This window comes from Sceloporus undulatus, chromosome 8 (assembly GCF_019175285.1).
Source record: "Sceloporus undulatus isolate JIND9_A2432 ecotype Alabama chromosome 8, SceUnd_v1.1, whole genome shotgun sequence".
NCBI classification, from domain to species: domain Eukaryota; kingdom Metazoa; phylum Chordata; class Lepidosauria; order Squamata; family Phrynosomatidae; genus Sceloporus; species Sceloporus undulatus.
In genome coordinates, this window is record NC_056529.1 from 30,744,353 (window position 1) to 30,763,747 (window position 19,395).

The following is a 19,395-nucleotide window of genomic DNA, read 5'->3' on the forward strand; positions in this document are numbered from 1 at the left end:
CAGTACAGAACATTGTGTTATCCCACTGGTCACTTCACTCCAGGATGAAGAGGAGCCATTGGGGAGCACTCTTTGGCCAGGTCAACCAACTACAAATTCACCTAAAGTAACATTGCCTAGCCCACATATAGAGAAGGTACGAGTTTGGGGATGGTTGCTGTAATGTCCTATAGATGGGATGTCCTCAAAATTCCAGATGCTCTAGAATGTAGAACAGGTGAGACAATGTATGGCAGTGGTTAGAGTTAGAACTGAGAAGACCCAGGTTCAAATGAAATCTTGGATGATTTGGGGTCAGTAATTTCTCAGTCTCACCCACCTCACAGGATTGTTGTGTAGTGAATGGGGAGGGAACCAGGGCTCTTTAAAAGGGCAGGTATAAATGTGATGCATTTTAAAATGTGCTTGCATGTATTTCCCTGTGTAGGCCAGAGAGAAATTATATTGCAGAACTGGGCATGATGGGCTTGGTGGATTACTATGCTGAGTAGAAAATAGAAATGCAACTTCCCTTCAACGGTTAAGGCCTTTCCTTTTTATTGTTTAGATGAATATTCAGAAATGGACGAATCTGAACATACTTTAAGCACAACAATTAAGACAAACATACAAATGGAAGAGGACGGATTAGGCCTGATCCTCATTCAGAATGGGCCCTATATCCAGATATCAGGCCTAGTAGAGAAAAGTGCAGCAGAAAGAGATGGAAAGCTCCAGGCAGGTAAGGAGAAAAATACAGAAACATGCTCCAAATATTCTAGCTCTTGAGAAAGATGCTCTTCTTTCATGTTGGAGACATCTCCTGTGGGAGGGCCTTTGTTTGGGTTTTTATGGCACACTTTTCGAAGAGCTTGTCTCCCATGTGCACCTCTTCCTTAGTAAAGGCCAAATCTGTTAAAAGGTTTTTGCATTCTCTTTCCCCCTCCTTACATAGATAGGGAATTCCTGCATGCAAACTCCTACCGCTCTCTCATTCAAACTAACCATTCTCTCAAAGAGTTTCAACTGAGCTGTTCCCATCTTCTTGCTCTCTCAACTTTCTTTTGAAAGATGATGAGATAAAGATTTCTTTTCTACTTGAACTATTGACTAGCTAGATTAGTATATAGCCTATATATAAAGCAGCTCAAGATTTCCCACTCCCTAAAACTGACACCTTCTTTTTTCTCTGCCTCTTCCACTCAACTAAAAGAATGTCACCCAACAGAGATGGAAAGAGAACTTATGTAGCCCAACATCTGGGAAGATGCACATTCCCCATCACTGCTGTGAAACTTGGAGATGGTCTGTCATTCAAGAACAGAGACTTCAGGAGACCATCTCTAAGCTGCTGAATCCTATTAATCTCAAGTGTCCCTCTTGAGCTATGATCTTGCAATCTTCCTGACAAAGAAATGGTTGCTAGCATTCTCAACGACAAATTTAACAGCCATCTTTGATCCTCAGTGTCATCTTTGTAACCAAAACTGATTCTGCAACTGCTATATTATTTGGAAGTCTTTCTCTTTTCTTCACAGGTGATACCTTGCTTAAGATTGGACATGCGAATGTCTTGGGGTGGACGCTGCGAGAGCTAAGGCAACTTTTGCACACAACTCCTGTTGGTACGGTTCTACAGATCCAGGTTTACAGAGATTTCATGAAGTTGCCAAGCAGATGGGAAACTGCCTTCAACAACATCCCTGAAAGAAAGGGACCTGAAATAGAAGAGTAAGAATCTGTACGTTCTTGATTGGAATTTGAAGGTCCTGAACAGCACATGGGGCACTATTGGAGATAACAGCTGAACTATCTAATGGCAACATTTCTTGAAGGGGAAAAATTTAAGTAGGTGCTGGAATAGAGATCTTTGTCCCTGTATCTTTTGCAAATAGTCGTCCCTCCACATTCTCTGGGGTTACAGGACCCCCATGAATGTGGGAAAACCACAAATAACAAAAGCGCTATGTTTTTACCTAAAGGAACACCTGTACAGGAATCTCTAGGTCCTCCAGTGCAATTCTGTGGTCAGCATCTGCCAGACATTGACCACAGAATTGCGCTGGAGGAACTCCAAAGGCCTAGTGGAGTGTTCTCTCTAGGTATCTCTAGGTCCTTCAGTGTGACTTTTGGTTAAAGTCGATCTGTTGGGAATTATTCGATTGAGAGTTCCTGCATGGCAGGGGGCTGGAATGAATGGCCCTTGTGGTCTCTTCCAACTCTGATTCTCTGTATGTTTCATGAAGTCAGCAGAACAAAAAGGCAGACCTTTCCTCATAAACCTGGCAACTGTAGGAGTGAAGTCAAGGTACAATGGTCCCCCACATCCCAAGCTGCTGAGTTATGGAAGGAGGAACAGCAGTCAGAATGGGTTCCAGGGGAGGTCATTTTTGCAAAGAGTGCCTGTCTTTGTTGCAACCTCTGCTTTATTTAAACTAAATTTTATGGTGTCAGAATCCATCGAAGCCTCATTCTCAAAACATGCAGTAGCACAGTACTAGCTTTTCCCAAACAATCTGTGGAATTAATTTATATTCAACAGGCCTTCCTATCCTAGTGATTAATGTGGACATTTATTATATAAAACAGATGTTGTTGTGTTTTTTTCTCCATCTCCAAAGAATTGCATTGTTAAATTACATAAGGAGCGGAGAAAACAAGTAATGGAAAGCTAGGCTGGCAGAAGAGAAGATCAGCAGCTGTATTCTTCAAAAATTGGAGGCAGTTCCTAGTAAGATACCTTGACTGAACTCAGTTTTCTTTTAAAGCATTCTGATCAAACAGGAAAACTGGAAGCTGTTAGACAATTCATCTAGTTCATGTTGTCTACCCTCCTTTTCTGTGGTTCTCATGTTTCAGACAAAGATCTTCTCTGATCCTACCAGAGGCATGAGTTTTGCCACTGACATGGAGCTCTTAATCTTAATCCATTGTTTGCAATGATTATTCAATCCTTTAAAATAAACTTCAGGCACCTCTCTTTTGCAATGCATGGCAAAACACACTGTCTGACCCCCAGAATGCTCTACCCATGCAGCTTCTCTGCTGAGGAATATACAGACTTGCACAAAAATGGGGCAGGCTTGAGAAACGTAAACTGAGAAAAATAAGTGGGAACCCTACATTGCAGTTTCCACTTCTTTCAATGGCATAAAAACATGAGCCCAAAATTAGTTAAAAGAAGGCAACACCATTTTAGCAACACACTACACTGTTGTGTGTTAATATTGTTATTAGAATCATAGAGTTGGCAAGGACCATCCAGTCCAACCCCCTGCCATGCAGGAAATCTCAATCAAAGCATCCCTGACAGATGGCCATCCAGCCTCTGTTTAAAGACGAGGAACAGGATTTCAGAGATGAAGTGCCATGCCACACCTTCTTATCAGTTCAGAAGGTGGAGGTACTTGGCAAAGGGCTGCAACAGTGGAGCTATGCTGCACATAGCTTCTTTCCCAGACAAAGTGGGCCAGAAGTATCCAGGAGGAGGATCAGAAGAGGAAGCTGATAGTATCCCTCATGGGAGGCCCATAGAGGACTCTGGAATACTCCCAGGTGCCAGGCATAGTGTACTGAACTTAGAGGTTTATCAGTGCCATCTACCCAAGCACTCTCCAGGCCTGAGAGAAACTGAACCACCAAATGTAAAACAAAATTGTGTTCCTTGCAACTTATTTATAAAGGAAACCTGACAATGCAACCATTTCAGGATGTCAGTGATCTTATAAAAAGGATAGACAACTCTGCTGGGTTTTGGCGATGAATCTTTCATCCCAGGTCCTCCCAAGGGCATGTGAACTGCCACTGAGAATTTCTGACAATGAACAGTGGAGGCCTTCTAACAAATTTAGAAGGTGAATTCCTGGCACCTAGGAATGGATTTGCCCTTTAACAGGAAAGGGTAGTTGGAGCAGTTGAGGGTTGGAAAAAGCAATGGCATGAGGCCCAGGGTCACACTTTGCTGAGTCTCACAAGGTGAGTGTAGGTTGTAAGCATGTGGATTGTAGATTTCAAGTGTTAAAATGTGTTACATTTCTGGGTTTAGTCTATTATATTTTGGATCACTAGAAATTATTGTAATGTCATCTGTTGGGAAAGGTGGTTGGAAAGTTAGGATCATGAGAAGTTGTTCCGATCAGCTGAGATTGTTAGCTTCCGAACTTAGTATTGTCAGTCCACGGTTTTAAGCGGGTCTCAAGCAATGGTCTTTCATATCAGTTGCTGCCTGTTCCTTTTAACTGGAGATGGCCGGGACTGAAGCTTGGACGTTTGAATGAAAAGCATGTGTTCTGCCAACCTACAATTCCTCACCAACTTTTTATAGGTCAAAGATGCATCTCTCTGGCTAGGTGAAAAGAGGAATCCATGTATCTTGGGTTTCACTCTATTGTCACCCAGGTGAAAGAGACAAGCAGGCAAGGAAGAATATGTAACCTGAAAAACTGAACATGTTATCTCCATAACTCTGATTTAGACAGGACCTGTCTTTTGGGAACCATTACTTTCTAAAACTCATTGCATTGTAAATTTTAGGACATCAAGCTGTGCCAGTGAAGAAGCCTGGACAAGTAGCGAAGGCTCCGAAGAGCTTGTAAGTGATCACATTCCACGTGAGAATGACAGCGAAGATGACAATGTTGTTGGCGGAGGCCATATGGTCTGCTTTGATGAGGATGGCATTTTCACTCGAACCGGAGTCACAGGTGCTCCTTTCAGTAGCAGAACTGTACACGCAGAGACTTTCCCCAATGTTAAAGCTGTACAGTCACTTTCCTTTGAGCCTTCAAATCAACCAAAATGGATCTCTAAAGACTGGCATATCTTTGAAAGGAAAACATACACATTTACTGTGGGTTCAGACATTGGTTGTGACATCATGATCCATAAAGGTTTTGAAGACAAAAGCGATGTTGACACTTCAACTTCATATTTAACATCTTCTTCACCATACTGGATTATGTCAAAACATGATGCTGAGGCATCAGCGTCATCTTCCTCTTCTGTTTCTGACGCATTTTGGCTTGAAAATGTTGCTTATGAATTTGAATAGACAGGAGAACGGCTCCAGTTTTGCACTTCCAGGAACTGGGTTTCTCTGACTGGATTCTTTCTCACACTTGCTACCCTGCACTTGAAAATCTGATTCATCTGTTTAATGATCTGAAAATCTGGTTTTTGAAACAAGGGACTGAGGAGGCAGAAGGAAGAGACAATTGCAGAAGGGGGGATGGGGACTACAGTCTTACAGACATCATGTTTTTCAAAGTCTACTAGACAAGCTACAAAATACAAGCAAGATACAAGAAAGATCAGAATGCAACTGTCTTCCAATTTTAGAGGTAAGTGATAGCTTTAACTACAAAATAATTCTAAGGAACTTAAAAATGAACTCTAATTTTGTAACTTCAAAAAATGCATCACATTTCAAAAGTCTATATATGTACGTTGTACTGCTGTTGGCCTCTTTTGTAGCCATATAGTTGTCAAATTGTGTACAAGAACTGTGTTGGCCAAAGTTCTCCCAGTGATATAAAATTGCTGCTTCTCTGATTTTGTTCTCTTTCAGAACAAAAAACAAACACAGTGGTGTTTTACATTTTGTAAAGCTCCACAGAAATTCACTGGCTGACTTTGGCCAAGTCACATTCTCTAAGCCTCAGAGGAAGGCAAGAGCAAACTTCCTCTAAGATTAGCCATAATCTGGAAGTGATTTGAGGGCACATAACAGGGAAGCAAAATAGGAGTAAAGGCCAAACATCCACTGGGATGGAATGTGATTCCCAAGGCAGTCCAGTAAACTGTAGCAAGGATGAGGCTTTCATCTAGGTCTCCCTGATGCAAGATCAGTTCTTTATCACCAGGAACCTTCCAGATCACTACAGAATGCATAGATTCTCAGGATTCTGTTCAAACGTCTTTACTCCATGATAAGGATCATATTCTACCATAAAAAAATGCTAGAAGTACAGATGACACAAAGAGGCTAGGACTCCTGTAAGAGCATGAGCAATGTACTTTATTCCATTTGTGTCAATTGACATGGTAATCTACAAATCCAGAACACTAGGCTCTTATAAATAATATGGGATGATAACAGCAGTAAATGCAACTGCCTCAGAAGAGTTTATTTTGAAGTTGCCCCTCACCTGTTATTTCTTATAACTCATCAACAAAAGGGGTCTGTGCCAAGTCTCCACTAGCTGCCATAGACTTCTTTCCACTTGCAAATTTTTTTGCAGCCTGGAAAATGAAACAGAAAGATTGCAGATGAGGAAATGCTAACATTCAACAAAGTAGAAGGAACATGTGACAGAAAAATCACTATTACTGAGCAATATCAAATAAACTGTGTAGTTTACAGATAGAGCAATCTTAGTACATCAAAATCAATATTAATTTTCATTTATAATAATTATACTCTCATCTTTCTACCCAATGTAGGTTTTCAAAGGAACCTAACAAGTATAAAAGTGAGAAGCACACCCACCATTTAAGGACACTAAGCACCCAAATACCACTAAAGGGTGGGCAAAAACATTTTCACTTGATGCCCCCAAATTAACAGCATAGGCATCTGACGAATTTGAAAACTGTCCCTGGAAGCTATTCAATTTGTTTCTGAAGTTATGAGTACAAACTGCAAGGCCTCAACTGATGACTCAAGAAGTAGAACGCTTATTTTGTTAATGCCACAGAGCAGCTCCTACTTCCCCATTTTCTAAATCCAGAGACAGAATTCTATTGCTGATATGTTTTAACGTTATCTACTGGCACACAACTTACATTCACAACATCAGCGGCGGCCACAGCATCAATTTTCTCAACTACAGTGGCTGGTGATGCATATGTGCCAGATGCAAGTGCCTGGGAGCCAATTTCATCAAGTAAACCTTCTGAGGACTCAATAGACATCAGGAAAGCTGCCTTCAGTTGGTTTCTGTCAAGGGTTTGGGAGAACAAAAGGTGAGTTCAGCAATGTTTTCTCATTTATAAATATAATGGTCATTTCTATGCGCTTTCTGAAACATGAAAATCTGCTGTAGCTAACACATTTGAGGTTCCATACAGAAATAGGGAAATCTCTTAGTTAAAAAACAAACAAACCAGGATTACAAATTAGAGGATTAAGGGGGTCTACAGACTGCAGCCACCCCTTTCCTGGCCAGATTGGGGCTGCGACAACCTCATACTGATCCCGCTTCTGGAGAGAGCAAAAAGGAGCACAAAAAAGCGGCTCCTTTTTGTGCCCACCAAGGGGCACCATATCCGAAGTGGCACAGCTTTATGACACCCCTTTGGTGCTGGGATATGCGGATGCAGCCCCGGAAGGACGTCATGATGGTGTGCGCCAAAATGACGCCCTGGGACGCTGTGCCCTAACTCGACCCACAGGCCGGCACAAAGTGCCCATCTATATCAGGCCTAGGTTTTCAATCTGGCAAGCAACACAGAAAGCAGGCTGACTCTTGGTTACAGTGGTCTGTCCACAACTCTTAGAGCCAATAAAAAGGAGGTGATCCTAAAAACAAAACTAATTTTGTTTCTGTTCCACAGGTTGCCACACTGCTTCAATCACAAGAGAAGAAATTATGCTCTTTTATTTCTTGCATGAGATGTAACGCAGATGGGGTTACGAAAAGCTAATGTTACAACAAACTTTGCTAATCTTTAAGATGTCACAGGACTTTGTAGGTTTTGCTATAACATGCTTATTATACCTAGCTCTCCTTTTGTTTCTACTACAACTGTTGGCTTCACCTCACATCTCCAAAACACTTGTTTCTCTAAAACCCCTTCGAAACAGCTTCTCTTAAGATGCCCAGACACTCCCAACAATGGAAGCAGCACTTTGGAGGAAGACAATACAACTGATATGGTATCAGGCATGCAGCTATCAAGCATTTAGGATGGGTTTTCCATTTTAATGCATTGGATTGCACTGGACTGCAAACTATTCAAAAAGGAAGCAAAACAATAGATGGGCTAAGAACAGGTCAGAAGTACAAAGAGCTGTCATCCATTTGTTTTTGATAAGCACTCTTTTGTGCAATTCAAACATACCCGTAGCATACAGCTTAATTTAAAGTGATCATCATTGACATCATGGGAAAGCCACAAGACAGGGAAGAAAATCTAATGCAACCATTGGGAGTAAAAGTGGCTGAGAAACAGTTTCAAGATAAAATATTCTGATCATGTAGTTTTTAAAATCATGTAAAATGTAATAGTTCAATAGATGTGGAAGATACAAGAATAAACTGGTTTTACATACACCTGAGTATCCCATTGCTTTTCTTAGAGGGGTTACACAGTCTTTGGATAGTAATTTGCCTCTATGTCCATATAGTCCAAAAGAGTCTAATGACATTGGCAGTTCAAGGTATACAGCAAATAATGCCTTACCCATCATTTGCTACCTGATCTTTTATAACAAGAAATTACAAGGAATGCATGCATAAACTTGACCACTGAAGTGTGGTGCCCTCTCTGAATATTTCAATACGCTCTTTATTTGACTTGAGTGGTTAGCACATTTTTATACTTTCAAGAATTGAAAGTATTTCATTTTTACTTTAACTTAATAATTCAAAGTGCATGCACCATCATTCTTGAATATGAGGAAGGTTTGCCAGAAGTGAGAGAAGAGGACAATTATAATTGATTTGGCATTTCTGGACTATGATCAAGTCATAGTTTCATCACAAACATAGTTCTGAAAGGCAACTTACTTGGCTCTTGTGACTTCTGCATCGGTGACTCCACCCTGGGAAATAGCCTTCACTTGGCCTAAAGCAGCTTTGATTACCTTGATTCAAAAATACAAATCTATTTTACTTCTATCTTCAGCGGTTTCAATTACCCTGTCCACTCCCAAGTGCCAAAACCTCCTTTCATTGAACTACAAAAGATAGCTAGACAACACAGAACCACAATATAGAAGGTCTTTGTGACAGAAGCTAACTATTAAAAGTTATTTTTAGTTCTGCAACTTAAACATGTCCTTATTTAGTAACACATCTGGTCTAAGCTTGATTCAGATACAAAGGGAAGCCACAGTTCATCTCCTTACCCCTGCCATATCCTCTTTATTGTCTGCAATGAGACTGAAAGCTTTCTCATTTTATAGCAATCACAAATTAAATGTGCACTTGAGGAACTGTACTTTCAAACAAACTATGGACTATGGACAATAGGGAGGGAAGTCAAGACCAAACCATGGTTTCAGGTCCTGGCCTGTTTCCACTGACTGTAATTTAACAAACCAGAATGTCCCAAAGTTCAGACAGCAATTGTTAATTTAAGATGAAAAACTTCACCTTCTTGTCTACAAAAAGAGAAGGGGGTTGGGACCTGTAAGCTTAAGACTGGCCATGCCTGGCACCTGAACTGAGCCTTAGATTCTAATCACAAGCCAACAGCAGCCACTAACTGTAATCTTCCAAAACCAAAAAACCCACATCCACATTTAGCTAATAATGTTTGCCTACTCAGGTCTGAATTGTTGGGAAGAAAAGCATGCTAGCTTTTCCATTTCTTTTTGAAGAATGGGTTTATGTAAATATCCCACTCTTGAATTCTAGGATTCCAAGGTGACATAACAAAAAAAGTCCAGTTCTTTTAAGAGTAAACTGGTGTTACAATGTTTTATGCAACTCTGTTCGTAGTATGTGACAAAGAAGCCCAAACTATGTCATAGGGACCAAAAGGCTCATGTTCTGATTTAGATTTCTCTGTCATGTATTAACATGCTTTTTGTGTGAGTTTTGTAGAGTCTAGAGTTTACTGCAAGGAGGTATCAGGCACTGAATCTGGAACAGCAGCAGATGAAGCATGTACTCAATTACCAATTTAGAGTCCCTTCACAAGTTAGATTCACTTGTTCCTACAGCTACAATCACATGAGGTTTACGTGAGGTTTCATGAAGGAGTGCATCTATCCCTTTGTGCTAAGCAAAAGTGCACTGTTGTTACTTTTAGGATATCCCACCTGAAAGTAAATCTCTGTAATGGCAGAAACACATCCTTTATTTAGATTATAAAGCAGAGGAAATGAATGCTTGTCAAAACTTGCACCCTGAATAAATTTCCAGGTAACTTCAATTGAGTAATACCAACACTAATCGATAACATACCTCTCCAGCAACAGAAGCCTGAGAAATGGTATAAATGCCAAAGAGTCCAGAATCCGCATAATTCACATTAAACGCTGCTGCCTATAAAAGAAGTATTTTTGGTACTTAAAGCTACTGGACTTTACATAGACTAGAATGACTTTTATTTTAGTTTAGGATACAAAATATAATCAACAGCTAACTAACAAGTTCCTGTGCAAAGGGATCTTGTAGTATCCTTGAAACTAACTGAAAGAGAGAAGTTGGTAGCAGGAGAGAAATTTGTAGACTTGAGTCTACTTCCTTAATGCTACCAAGTTTTCTATCAGTTAGTCTCAAAGGTGTTACAATACCTTTGCATGCTGATCCAGACTAACATGGCTATGTCTTTGAATTCTAACAAGTTCCTAGTAGATTAATATCATTTTAGTTACTCCATTTGATTAAATGCATTTAAAGCTGTACACAAATACTTCTGAAATAAACAAATACTGTAGTTTTGTACTTTGTGATGCACATGTTTTCTAGGATTAGCTAAGAAGAGGTATTCCCTCCTGCATGAAAGAAAGGGGAATGCGGTTTTTGAGACTGTATGTCCTCTCTGCATTCCATAACTGCTTGTATTAAAAATATTTTAAGTATATACTTAATTATCAACTGGTAGTGTGTTACAACTACTCTGTATAGGGATGAGACAGTTAAAGAGTGTCATCCCTTGCAGAAAGTAGGGTCACAGTCCATTGGGAACTTGTAGCCAATGAGAGTCCCATTCTTTCTAAAGGGATCTGTGGAAGAAATGCTACGTGTGTTTTGCCACCCAACCTGAAAATCTTATACACAAACCATTCCAAAAAATATACATGGTATGTTGTTTCTCTATGTTTTCCTTCCCCACACACCTTTGTAAAATAATCAAAACAAGCTCAAGTACTTACATCGAAAGGCATGGATGATGCCTTTGCAACACCTTGGACAAGCTTACTGGTGACTCTACTTCCCCTCTTAACAAGAGGTCCTGCCCCAAGAATATGTTGAAGGACACTAAATGCATTTGCCTCTGCGCTTCCTGTGGCCGCTCCTTCTGCTACTACAGCAGCGTGAACCAGGCTTTGGCCATTCTGGTCTCGGATTTCACCTTCAAAAATGTAACAAGATGCATTTTAAATGACTCAAGGTACTGTGCATCAACACTTGGGACTAATATGTGTGCTTTTTAACATTACTACATCAAATGGTGAGCTGAGCCCACTATGAATCATATGTGATGCAAAGGACTGTGGTGAACACTGCAAAGAACATACTGTGCATTTGCCTGTCACTTAGTACATGCTTCCTTTAAAAAAAAAATACCTAGCACTCCTCTACAGTTGTAGAGATCAACAAAGACAGACAAATGTACTTCCAGGGAATTTTGGCTAAGGTTACTAATTTAGTCACTGAACACTCTTCAACATGCTTTCCAAGAACAGCAGAATTCTTGGAACACAACTGAAAAACTTTTTATGTCACCAAACTTTCTCAGAAGGTCCCAATTACACCTTCACTCAATATCTAATGTCTTTGGCACAAAGTATGTTGAGGCAAGGCATCTTGAGGCCCAAAACACTGACGTAGAGCTGTTGCATATATGTTGTAACAGTAGGATTTTCAAAGATGCCTTGAAAAGCTGTTATACTTGATATCTAGCTATTCTTATAATTTGGTTCTTGTCTGGGCAGCAGGTCAGGGTCCACATTGGTTTGCAAGCCAATTGATGCTTTCACAAGAAGTCAGCTTGTAGGCATAATGTATTCATTGATCTAATTTAGTAACACTACCACTATCAGCAGAGAAGAACTCAATGCAATGCATTTACCTCCACGGTACTTGACCTTCTCACCAGATAAGCCAGAGCCACTACGAATATTTAAAAACTGCTCTCCCACTTGCTTCAGGTCAGAGTGGCTGACACCTGCAAGACAACATCTGAATCAGAGAGCACAACCCAGAGTTTATGGCAAAGAGGATTCTGCATTCCAAATAATACAGCACAGCTTTAAGACAAAGAGGTCAGCTTACATACCTAGTCCCACTAGAGCCATCCGAGCACTTGTAAAGTTGTTCTGTACAAAATGGTGCAGCTGTGATGAAGACAGCAATACACATTTTAATACTGTATCCATAGATTAAAAATGTAAGAAGAATCTTATGGGCTCAGACCAAAGATATATTATTCCACCAAGCTACTTTTAGCAGATGCCTCTGGGAAGTCCACCAGCATTGCAGACAGACAATAGTCTCCCCAGTTACTGCTCCCACAACTCATCTGCAGTATGTCACCTCTGAAGGCCCTGTCTCATCCCATTTTTAAAGCCACCATTCTATGTTAATTATCTAAAAGGAAAAGGGACAAATAAATAGATTTCTTTTGGTGCCACATACAGCCCACCCCAAAGAATATCCTGAACAATTAGATATAGCTTCGTTGTAACAAGTGATATTCAGACATACCTGTTCTGATGTAATTTTTCCAATCATATAGTCTGGACAGTATAAGGAATTGGCAAGGGCATTCCGATAAGCCGCTGCATGCAAGTTTTCAAGGAGACCTGCACATAAAAGAAGGGTCTTTCCTATACTATAAAAATGACTCAAAGGTATTCATAATTAAACTATGCTGTTGTTGCTGCTGTTGTGTGCCTTTAAGTCATTTCTGATTTATGACAACACTAAGCCAAACTTAACACAGGGCTTTCTTAGGCAGGTTTCTTCAGAGTTTGCCACTGCCATCATCTGAGGCTGGGTTTACAAGGCTGAGACGGTATTCGGACTCCGTCCTCCAAAGCCATAGTCCAACATGCAAACCAGTCCAATGTTAAAGTCTTTCTGGAAACAATCAGTTCTGGCAAGGGAAATCTGCCCCTTCTCCCAACAGCCCACCATGATGGAAGAAAAGAGAAAAAGTCAGTGCGAGAAAAGGGGTAACCATTTGGGCTCTGCCTCTGCTTGATAACAAAGGGAAAAAAAAGATTCTCTATCTTTGTTCTTAACAATTACTGTTGGGAGTTTAGCAGCTGAGGAACACTTACCTACTTGAGGATTTTGAAAGGCAACTGCCTTGTCAATTCTTAAACGGGGATTGGCATCAGCTACTTCCCAGCGCCTGAACTCTGGAGCCGTAGTGACATTTATTAGATATTCCAGGACAGTATCACTAAATAAATTAAGCAAAGTAATATATACATATTAGAGAAGACTCAAAATAACTGAGGGTCCCCAAAGTGTAAGATATGTCAAGGATAAAATGGTGTGCTAGAATGTAAGACTTTTAAAAGGCCAGTGGGTTAACAATTAACACGCTGGTTTGGGCTGATGGGAGCCCTAGTAGAAAAAAATGGATGGGACAAGTTTGTACATTAACGTGCCAATTTTAGCAGCAGAAGTAAACATGTAAAAAATCTTTTGCATCTGCAGGTCTTTCCAAATGCTTATACAAAAGGTAACTAGAGAGTACACAAATATGTGGAGAGACTTTAGTGTGACCCACTTAAATGGCAGATAACAACAATTGTCTCATAATTGGGGGAACTTGACAAAGGCAATGTACTTGGGATGAAGAAAATAAGTGCTGCTGATTTTCTGGAAAAGTGGTTGACAAAATAAGATTGTGTCAAGTGACTGAGGATTAAGTGGGACTGGTCAGTTCAAGAGAAAGAATAATACATTATTAGGTAATGACATTTTGCAGCTTCAGTGGTCAGAAAGCTTGCAAAATGTGTTGAAAACTGATTTGATACCCACAAGGATACTTACATATAGTCACGTAAACATTCAACAGAATAAACCATGTTCTCTCTGGTAGAAGTCACACTAAAGAAGAATGTTTTAAAAAGGCACTTTCAGAAGAGCATACAAGATTTCAAACGTTTAGTAAGTCCTTTGTTTAAATTCTATTATGGAGTCGCTTACATAACTTTTACATTTTTTAAACTTTTAAACACATTATCCCCGGCATATTAAAGGACCTAGTCTAATAACTGGTTGCACTACTCTTCTATCTTATATAGCAGTACCAGCAGTTAAACAGTACTGATACTGAAACTTTGGTCTATATTACAATGCAAAATCAATATACATCGCACTTTACAGAGAAACATTCTCAAAAAAAGGTGCATAAATCAACCACACTGACTAAAATGGTGGAAACAAAAAATCTATATTAAAAACATCAGAGCAATTTTTGGAGGTGTTAACATCCCCATCTGCTGTATGCCTTTGTAATTAAGGTCCCTCCTTAGGTATGCTCTTCTTACCATACATAACTGGAATGCCAATTCCACAGAATTGTTACCCCAGGGTCAGCCCCCACCCAATCACCCCTCTCAAATTTGATATCAAGTTAATATTAAAAGGGATGCTGAGGAGAGCAGTCTGAGAGGCAACCCAATTGCGAAGACTTGACCATACCAGATTTGGAAATCCGGTTGGCTGTAAGCATGTGAGGAAGCAAGAGCACCCACCACAATGAGCTTACTCAAAGACATCAGCAAAATATCTTTGTCTATGGAGGGCGATGATGGGATTCTGACCTGACAAGGTGGTTTTGCATACACAGACAAAGGGCTTTCCTCCAGTAGGCATTTTCTTTGTCTGAAATATTCCCATGAATTGTTTGAACTTCCCCCCATCTCCCAACTATCCTTCTTCCTTGAGAAAACCATTCAGCAGTGAGGTAATCCATTCAATCTAAGATTACTGCCCCAGGATATGATTTTGAGTATATATATCACTACCTGCACACTGGCAATTTGGGCTAGTCTGAAGCAGGACAGAAACTCTGTCCAATCTCTACTAGATTCCTCAATAAGCCAGCTATTTTACAAGCTATGGCAGCTACTGAGTAATCTCCATTCCAGGAGCCCCTCGACTGGAGGCAAGCTTCAGGATTGGTACAATATCACTGTTAGCAAGGCCTCCACTTTTCACCTTCTCCCACCTTTGCTTCGCTAGTTCTTGCGTCACATGTGAGAGCATGTGTGCATACATGTGTTGATTATTTTATTAATAAAACTACAAAACTTACTTGGAATTGCCTCTGGAGTTCGGTGTGATTCGGAACCAGTTAACAAAGGGTTAGATTCCAGGCTGAACACTGCCCCAGCCAAAGGTATATTTTAACTTGAGCTAAATTAATTCCCCTATTAAATATTTGTGGGTGCCCTCCTAGGACTCCAGCTTTTTGTGTAACAAATTCAAGAGATCCAGGTAATTACAAACCTTAAGCTACCTCCAACAGCTTCAATGCCACGGGTTATCCTGAAGGAAGAGGCTCCTTTTGTAGTCTGCAAAAAAACAACAACAACAACGTTTTAAGCATCAGTTGTGAGTAACACAACAAAGCTCTTCAGCCTGTATCTAGCTGATGAAGAATTTTAATAAGAAGAACCTGCTTTTCTCGGGTTCTTTTTCCTCTGCAGGGAAGTTTTGTGGTTTGGCGCTGTGGCTTCCCTTCGGAGGAAAAAGGCCGCCGGCAGACCGCCCTTTTCAGGCAGTCTGTCCCAGCCATACTCACTTCTTTCTTTCGAATGCAGGTGACCTTTTTAAACCGATGGTCACAAAAAAGTGCTGTTCTGGAATAAAAATCTTCCGCTGGGATAAACTGGGAGTGACATCCTCTGGAGCAGTGTTCCAACCTCCTAAACCCTTTAATACAGTCTCACTGTTGTGGTGACCAACCCATGAAATTATTTTCGTTGCTACTTCATAACTGTAATAAATAGGAGTTTTCCAAGGGCGGCCCCCATGAAAGGGTCAAAGGGCTCCTGACCCACAGGTTGGGAACCACTGCCCTGGAGGCTTGTGAGGGGGAGCACAAAGCCTTTGGGGGGGGGGGAGTTCACAGGCCTGATTAGAGGCCTTTTAAAGCCTCACATGGTTAAGGTAGCACACTCCCTCCACTTCCCGGTTTTAGAGTCACAGTTCTAAGCGAGCACTGAATCCAATCTTAAAAGACTAAACGAAAAGAGGAAAACCCACCAGGTTTGATGCAAGACGGAGCAGGTGAGAGGCCCCAAATTAGCGGTGGACTCATATCTGCTGCCTGCTTTGACGAGACACCGATTCTTGAAACCGGAGAGTAGTTTCCAAAGAGGCGATCACCAAGCCATTGGGTAGCTTTGTAATCTGCATTCGGGGAGGAGACGGCAAGTTAAAAAATCACACTTCTCTTCCATGATATCTTCTGATTATTAGATCCATTAAAACACAATGTAGTTTCTACTTTAGACCAACCTCAAGCTCCTGGGGGTGCGCTGTATTTGCGCTTGTCCGGCTGCTGCAGCTTCAGCTTTAGGTGCAATTTTGGGAATAAAACCTTCTCTGAAGAAGAGAGCAGGGAGAATCACAGGTTAGAGCCAGAAAAAGTCCATGGCAATAAAAAGCACAATCAAGACTCAACAGAAAAGGCAGTAATGCTTGGTATTCAAAGTGGAAAGCAGTAAGAAAAGGAAACAATTGTGTTGTATACACACACCACACACACCCTGCTTTTGTAATGCAACGAAATCTTAAAGGGTTTTTGACTTCAGCCCCCACAATCCCTGTCTATTGGCCGACTGGCTGAGGCTTCTGGGAGATGAAGTCCAAACTCTCTAAAGGACACAGTTTGGAAACCGTTGCAATCTCTCTCTAACAGGGCTCCCCCAACCTGTGCGCCCTTTAAGAGCTTTTGGACTTCATTTCCCAGAAGCCTCAGCCCGTCGGCCAATAGACAGGATTATGGGAGCTGAAGTCCAAAACCTTCCTCCTTGGGACGCCCGAACAAGGTCGCTAAGGAGCGCCGTCTCCTCCGGTCCCCTCCGGCTCCTTCCCCGCGAAGCCAGGCGGCTCTCCCGCTCCCCATCACCGCCAACTCGGCTTCACTCACCGAAAGGCACCGCGCCGCCGTCACCGGGATGGGCCTCATCGCCTCTAAACGCCCGCTTCCCCTCCGGCAGACAACAAAACCAAGAAAAATGGCCGCGCGGAAGCGGAAATGCTGTGCTCTCCCCGCGCGGACCCCTTCCTTCCATCTTTCTCTTGCTCCTCCCAACGCCAAACCATAGAGTCTTGCGCCTTCTATGCCTCGCTGGGAGCGCCTAGAGCGTCCCAGGCGCACTATATTAAAGACTTCAGTCGCTGAGAAGCAAAGTCCGGTCAATGCGAAACCATAGAGACGGCCGCTTTCGCCTGGCTTGGAGTGCCTAGAGCGTCCCAGGCTCCAGTCAAGAGTTTGGTCCAATGTAGATTATTGATTATAGATTGTTAATTATTTTTAAACCCAGAATCTTAACTAGAAATCAGCCAAGGAGCTCGATTGGAAAAGGAAACACCAAACTAGGAGGAATAGCTAATACTCCAGAGGAGAGGATTGACATTCAGAATGACCAGAAATAAACTAGAAGGCTGGGTCAAAGCTAATAAAATGAAATTCAATATGGAGAAATGAAAGGCACTTAGGAAGAAAACGAAATGCATAGATATAGGATGGGAGACACCTGGCTTAAGGACAACGTATGAAGGGGTCTAGGAGTTAAACATGAGTCAATAGTGTGATGCGACAGCTAACAAGGCCAATGCGATTCTAGGCTGCATCAATAGAAGTATAGTGTCCAGATCAAGGGAAGTCATAGTGCCACTGTATTCAGCTCTGGTCAGACCCACCTGAAATAATATTGTGTCAGTTCTGGGTGCCACATTCAAAAAGGATGTGGAGAAACTGGAGCCATGTGTCCAAAGGAGGGGACCAAAATGGTGAAGGGTCTGGAAACCATGAAGCCCTATGAAGAGAGACTTAAGGAGCTGGGGATGTTTAGTCTGAAGAAGAAGAGAAGGCTAAGAGGGATATGATAGCCCTGTTTAAATTTGAAGGGATGCCATATTGAGGGGAGCGAGCTTGTTTTCTGCTGCTCCAGAGACTAGAACCCAGGAAAGGAGAGCAAGCTCCAGGAAAAGAGATTCCAGCTCAACAATTAGGAGGACCTTCCTGAGAGTAAGGGCTGTTTGACAGTGGACAAACTCCTCCTCGGAGTGTAGTGGAGTCTCCTTCCTTGAGGTCTTTAAGCAGAGGCTGGATAGCCATCTGTCAATGGAGATGCTTGACGGAGAGTTCCTGCATGAGCAGAATGGGGCTGGACTGGATCAGGGCCCTTGGGGTCTCTTCCAACTCTTGGATTCTATGCATGTGATTGTTTTCCCCTGCCCCTTTTCCCTGGGGAGAGGAAAGGGAAGGTCCTTCCCTTCTGGTCCTGCTGTTGTGCTCTGGCCCTGCCCTGGTCCTGGCTCCTCCTTGGCTGGGACTGGGGGAGGGAGAGGGCAAGGGACTGCTCGGCTGCAGTGCCTCTCTCTGGACCCTTTGCTGCTGCCGCTGCTGCCTTGTGAGGATGAGTCTCCCGGGGGAGCGCCCCTTTTCCTGGGCGCTGAAGCGGTGGAGCGGCTCTGCCCCGGGCCAGCCTCCTCCTGGGCCCCTTGGAGCGCCGCCTTGGGCAACTTCTCCGGGGGGAAGGCGGAGAAGGAGGAGTAGTCCAGCCCCTCCGCACCGTGTCCCCATCCAGAAGCACCGCGGGTGAGCCTCCAGGGCCAGGGAGGGAGGGATGGAGGGGCTTCCTCGGCCCTGGGCCCACCTGCTTCCAAGTGGAGCTACAGCATGGCCGACGACTGCAACTCCCATCATCCTGCCTCATTGGCTGGGGCTGATCGAGATGCTGGGACTGCAGTGCATGTCCCCGCCTCCAGTGGTATTTGGTGGCACCAAAGGCCCCAGCATCTCCACCAGCCCCAGCCAATGGTGAAGGATATGGGAGTTGCAGTCCAACAATCCAGCAGTGCAAGTCCAAGCCTCCAACAATATCTGGTGGCACTGCAGGTCCCAGCATCTCCACCAGCCCTAGCCAATGACAAAGGTGATGGGAGTTGCAGACTAGCAATCCGCAAACAGCGCAGGACATACCTTCCTGGCCGCTCCCTGCTTTCGAATTGCAAGAGGATCTGGGCATGCCACATTGCAGCTTCATCATAACCTTCACCTTGGCTGGGCGGCTCAAGATGCTGAGACTTGCAGTGCCACCATGTATGGTTGAAGGCTGGATTGCAGCGCTGCTGTGCAGCTCTGGCTGGATGATGGGAGAGTGCAGTTGGCCTGTCTAGATCCTCCTTGCAATTCAGGAATGCAAAGATCGGCGGCAGCACGGATTTGGGACCCTGTGTCCCACGCCAAAATCATCATTCTGCTTTCCTGAAGCTCAAGTTGCCGATTAACTTTTTGTTAGCTATCCCTGGAGTTGGTCCA

The 19,395-nt window shown here is 42.6% G+C and overlaps 2 protein-coding genes across 2 annotated transcripts; one reads left to right on the forward strand and one right to left on the reverse strand.

Annotated features, from left to right (window-relative positions):
- The first annotated feature begins 563 nt into the window (after window positions 1–563).
- On the forward strand, window positions 564–6,767 carry PDZD9 (PDZ domain containing 9). Its single transcript, XM_042437843.1, has 4 exons — window positions 564–721; window positions 1,518–1,710; window positions 4,513–5,318; window positions 6,421–6,767. The coding sequence occupies exons 1-3, from the start codon at window positions 613–615 to the stop codon at window positions 5,027–5,029; spliced, it is 819 nt and encodes a 272-aa protein (XP_042293777.1). The 5' UTR covers window positions 564–612; the 3' UTR covers window positions 5,030–5,318; window positions 6,421–6,767.
- LOC121914437 (cytochrome b-c1 complex subunit 2, mitochondrial) lies at window positions 5,970–17,034 on the reverse strand. Its single transcript, XM_042437844.1, is given in 18 exon segments — window positions 5,970–6,219; window positions 6,763–6,916; window positions 8,709–8,785; window positions 10,113–10,193; window positions 11,027–11,226; window positions 11,947–12,042; window positions 12,154–12,211; window positions 12,582–12,679; window positions 13,160–13,284; window positions 13,884–13,940; window positions 15,348–15,412; window positions 16,107–16,138; window positions 16,141–16,182; window positions 16,185–16,214; window positions 16,217–16,253; window positions 16,362–16,376; window positions 16,379–16,448; window positions 16,892–17,034. Coding segments are annotated over 18 exon segments (1,464 nt in total). The 3' UTR covers window positions 5,970–6,135.
- Between the last annotated feature and the right edge of the window lie 2,361 nt (window positions 17,035–19,395).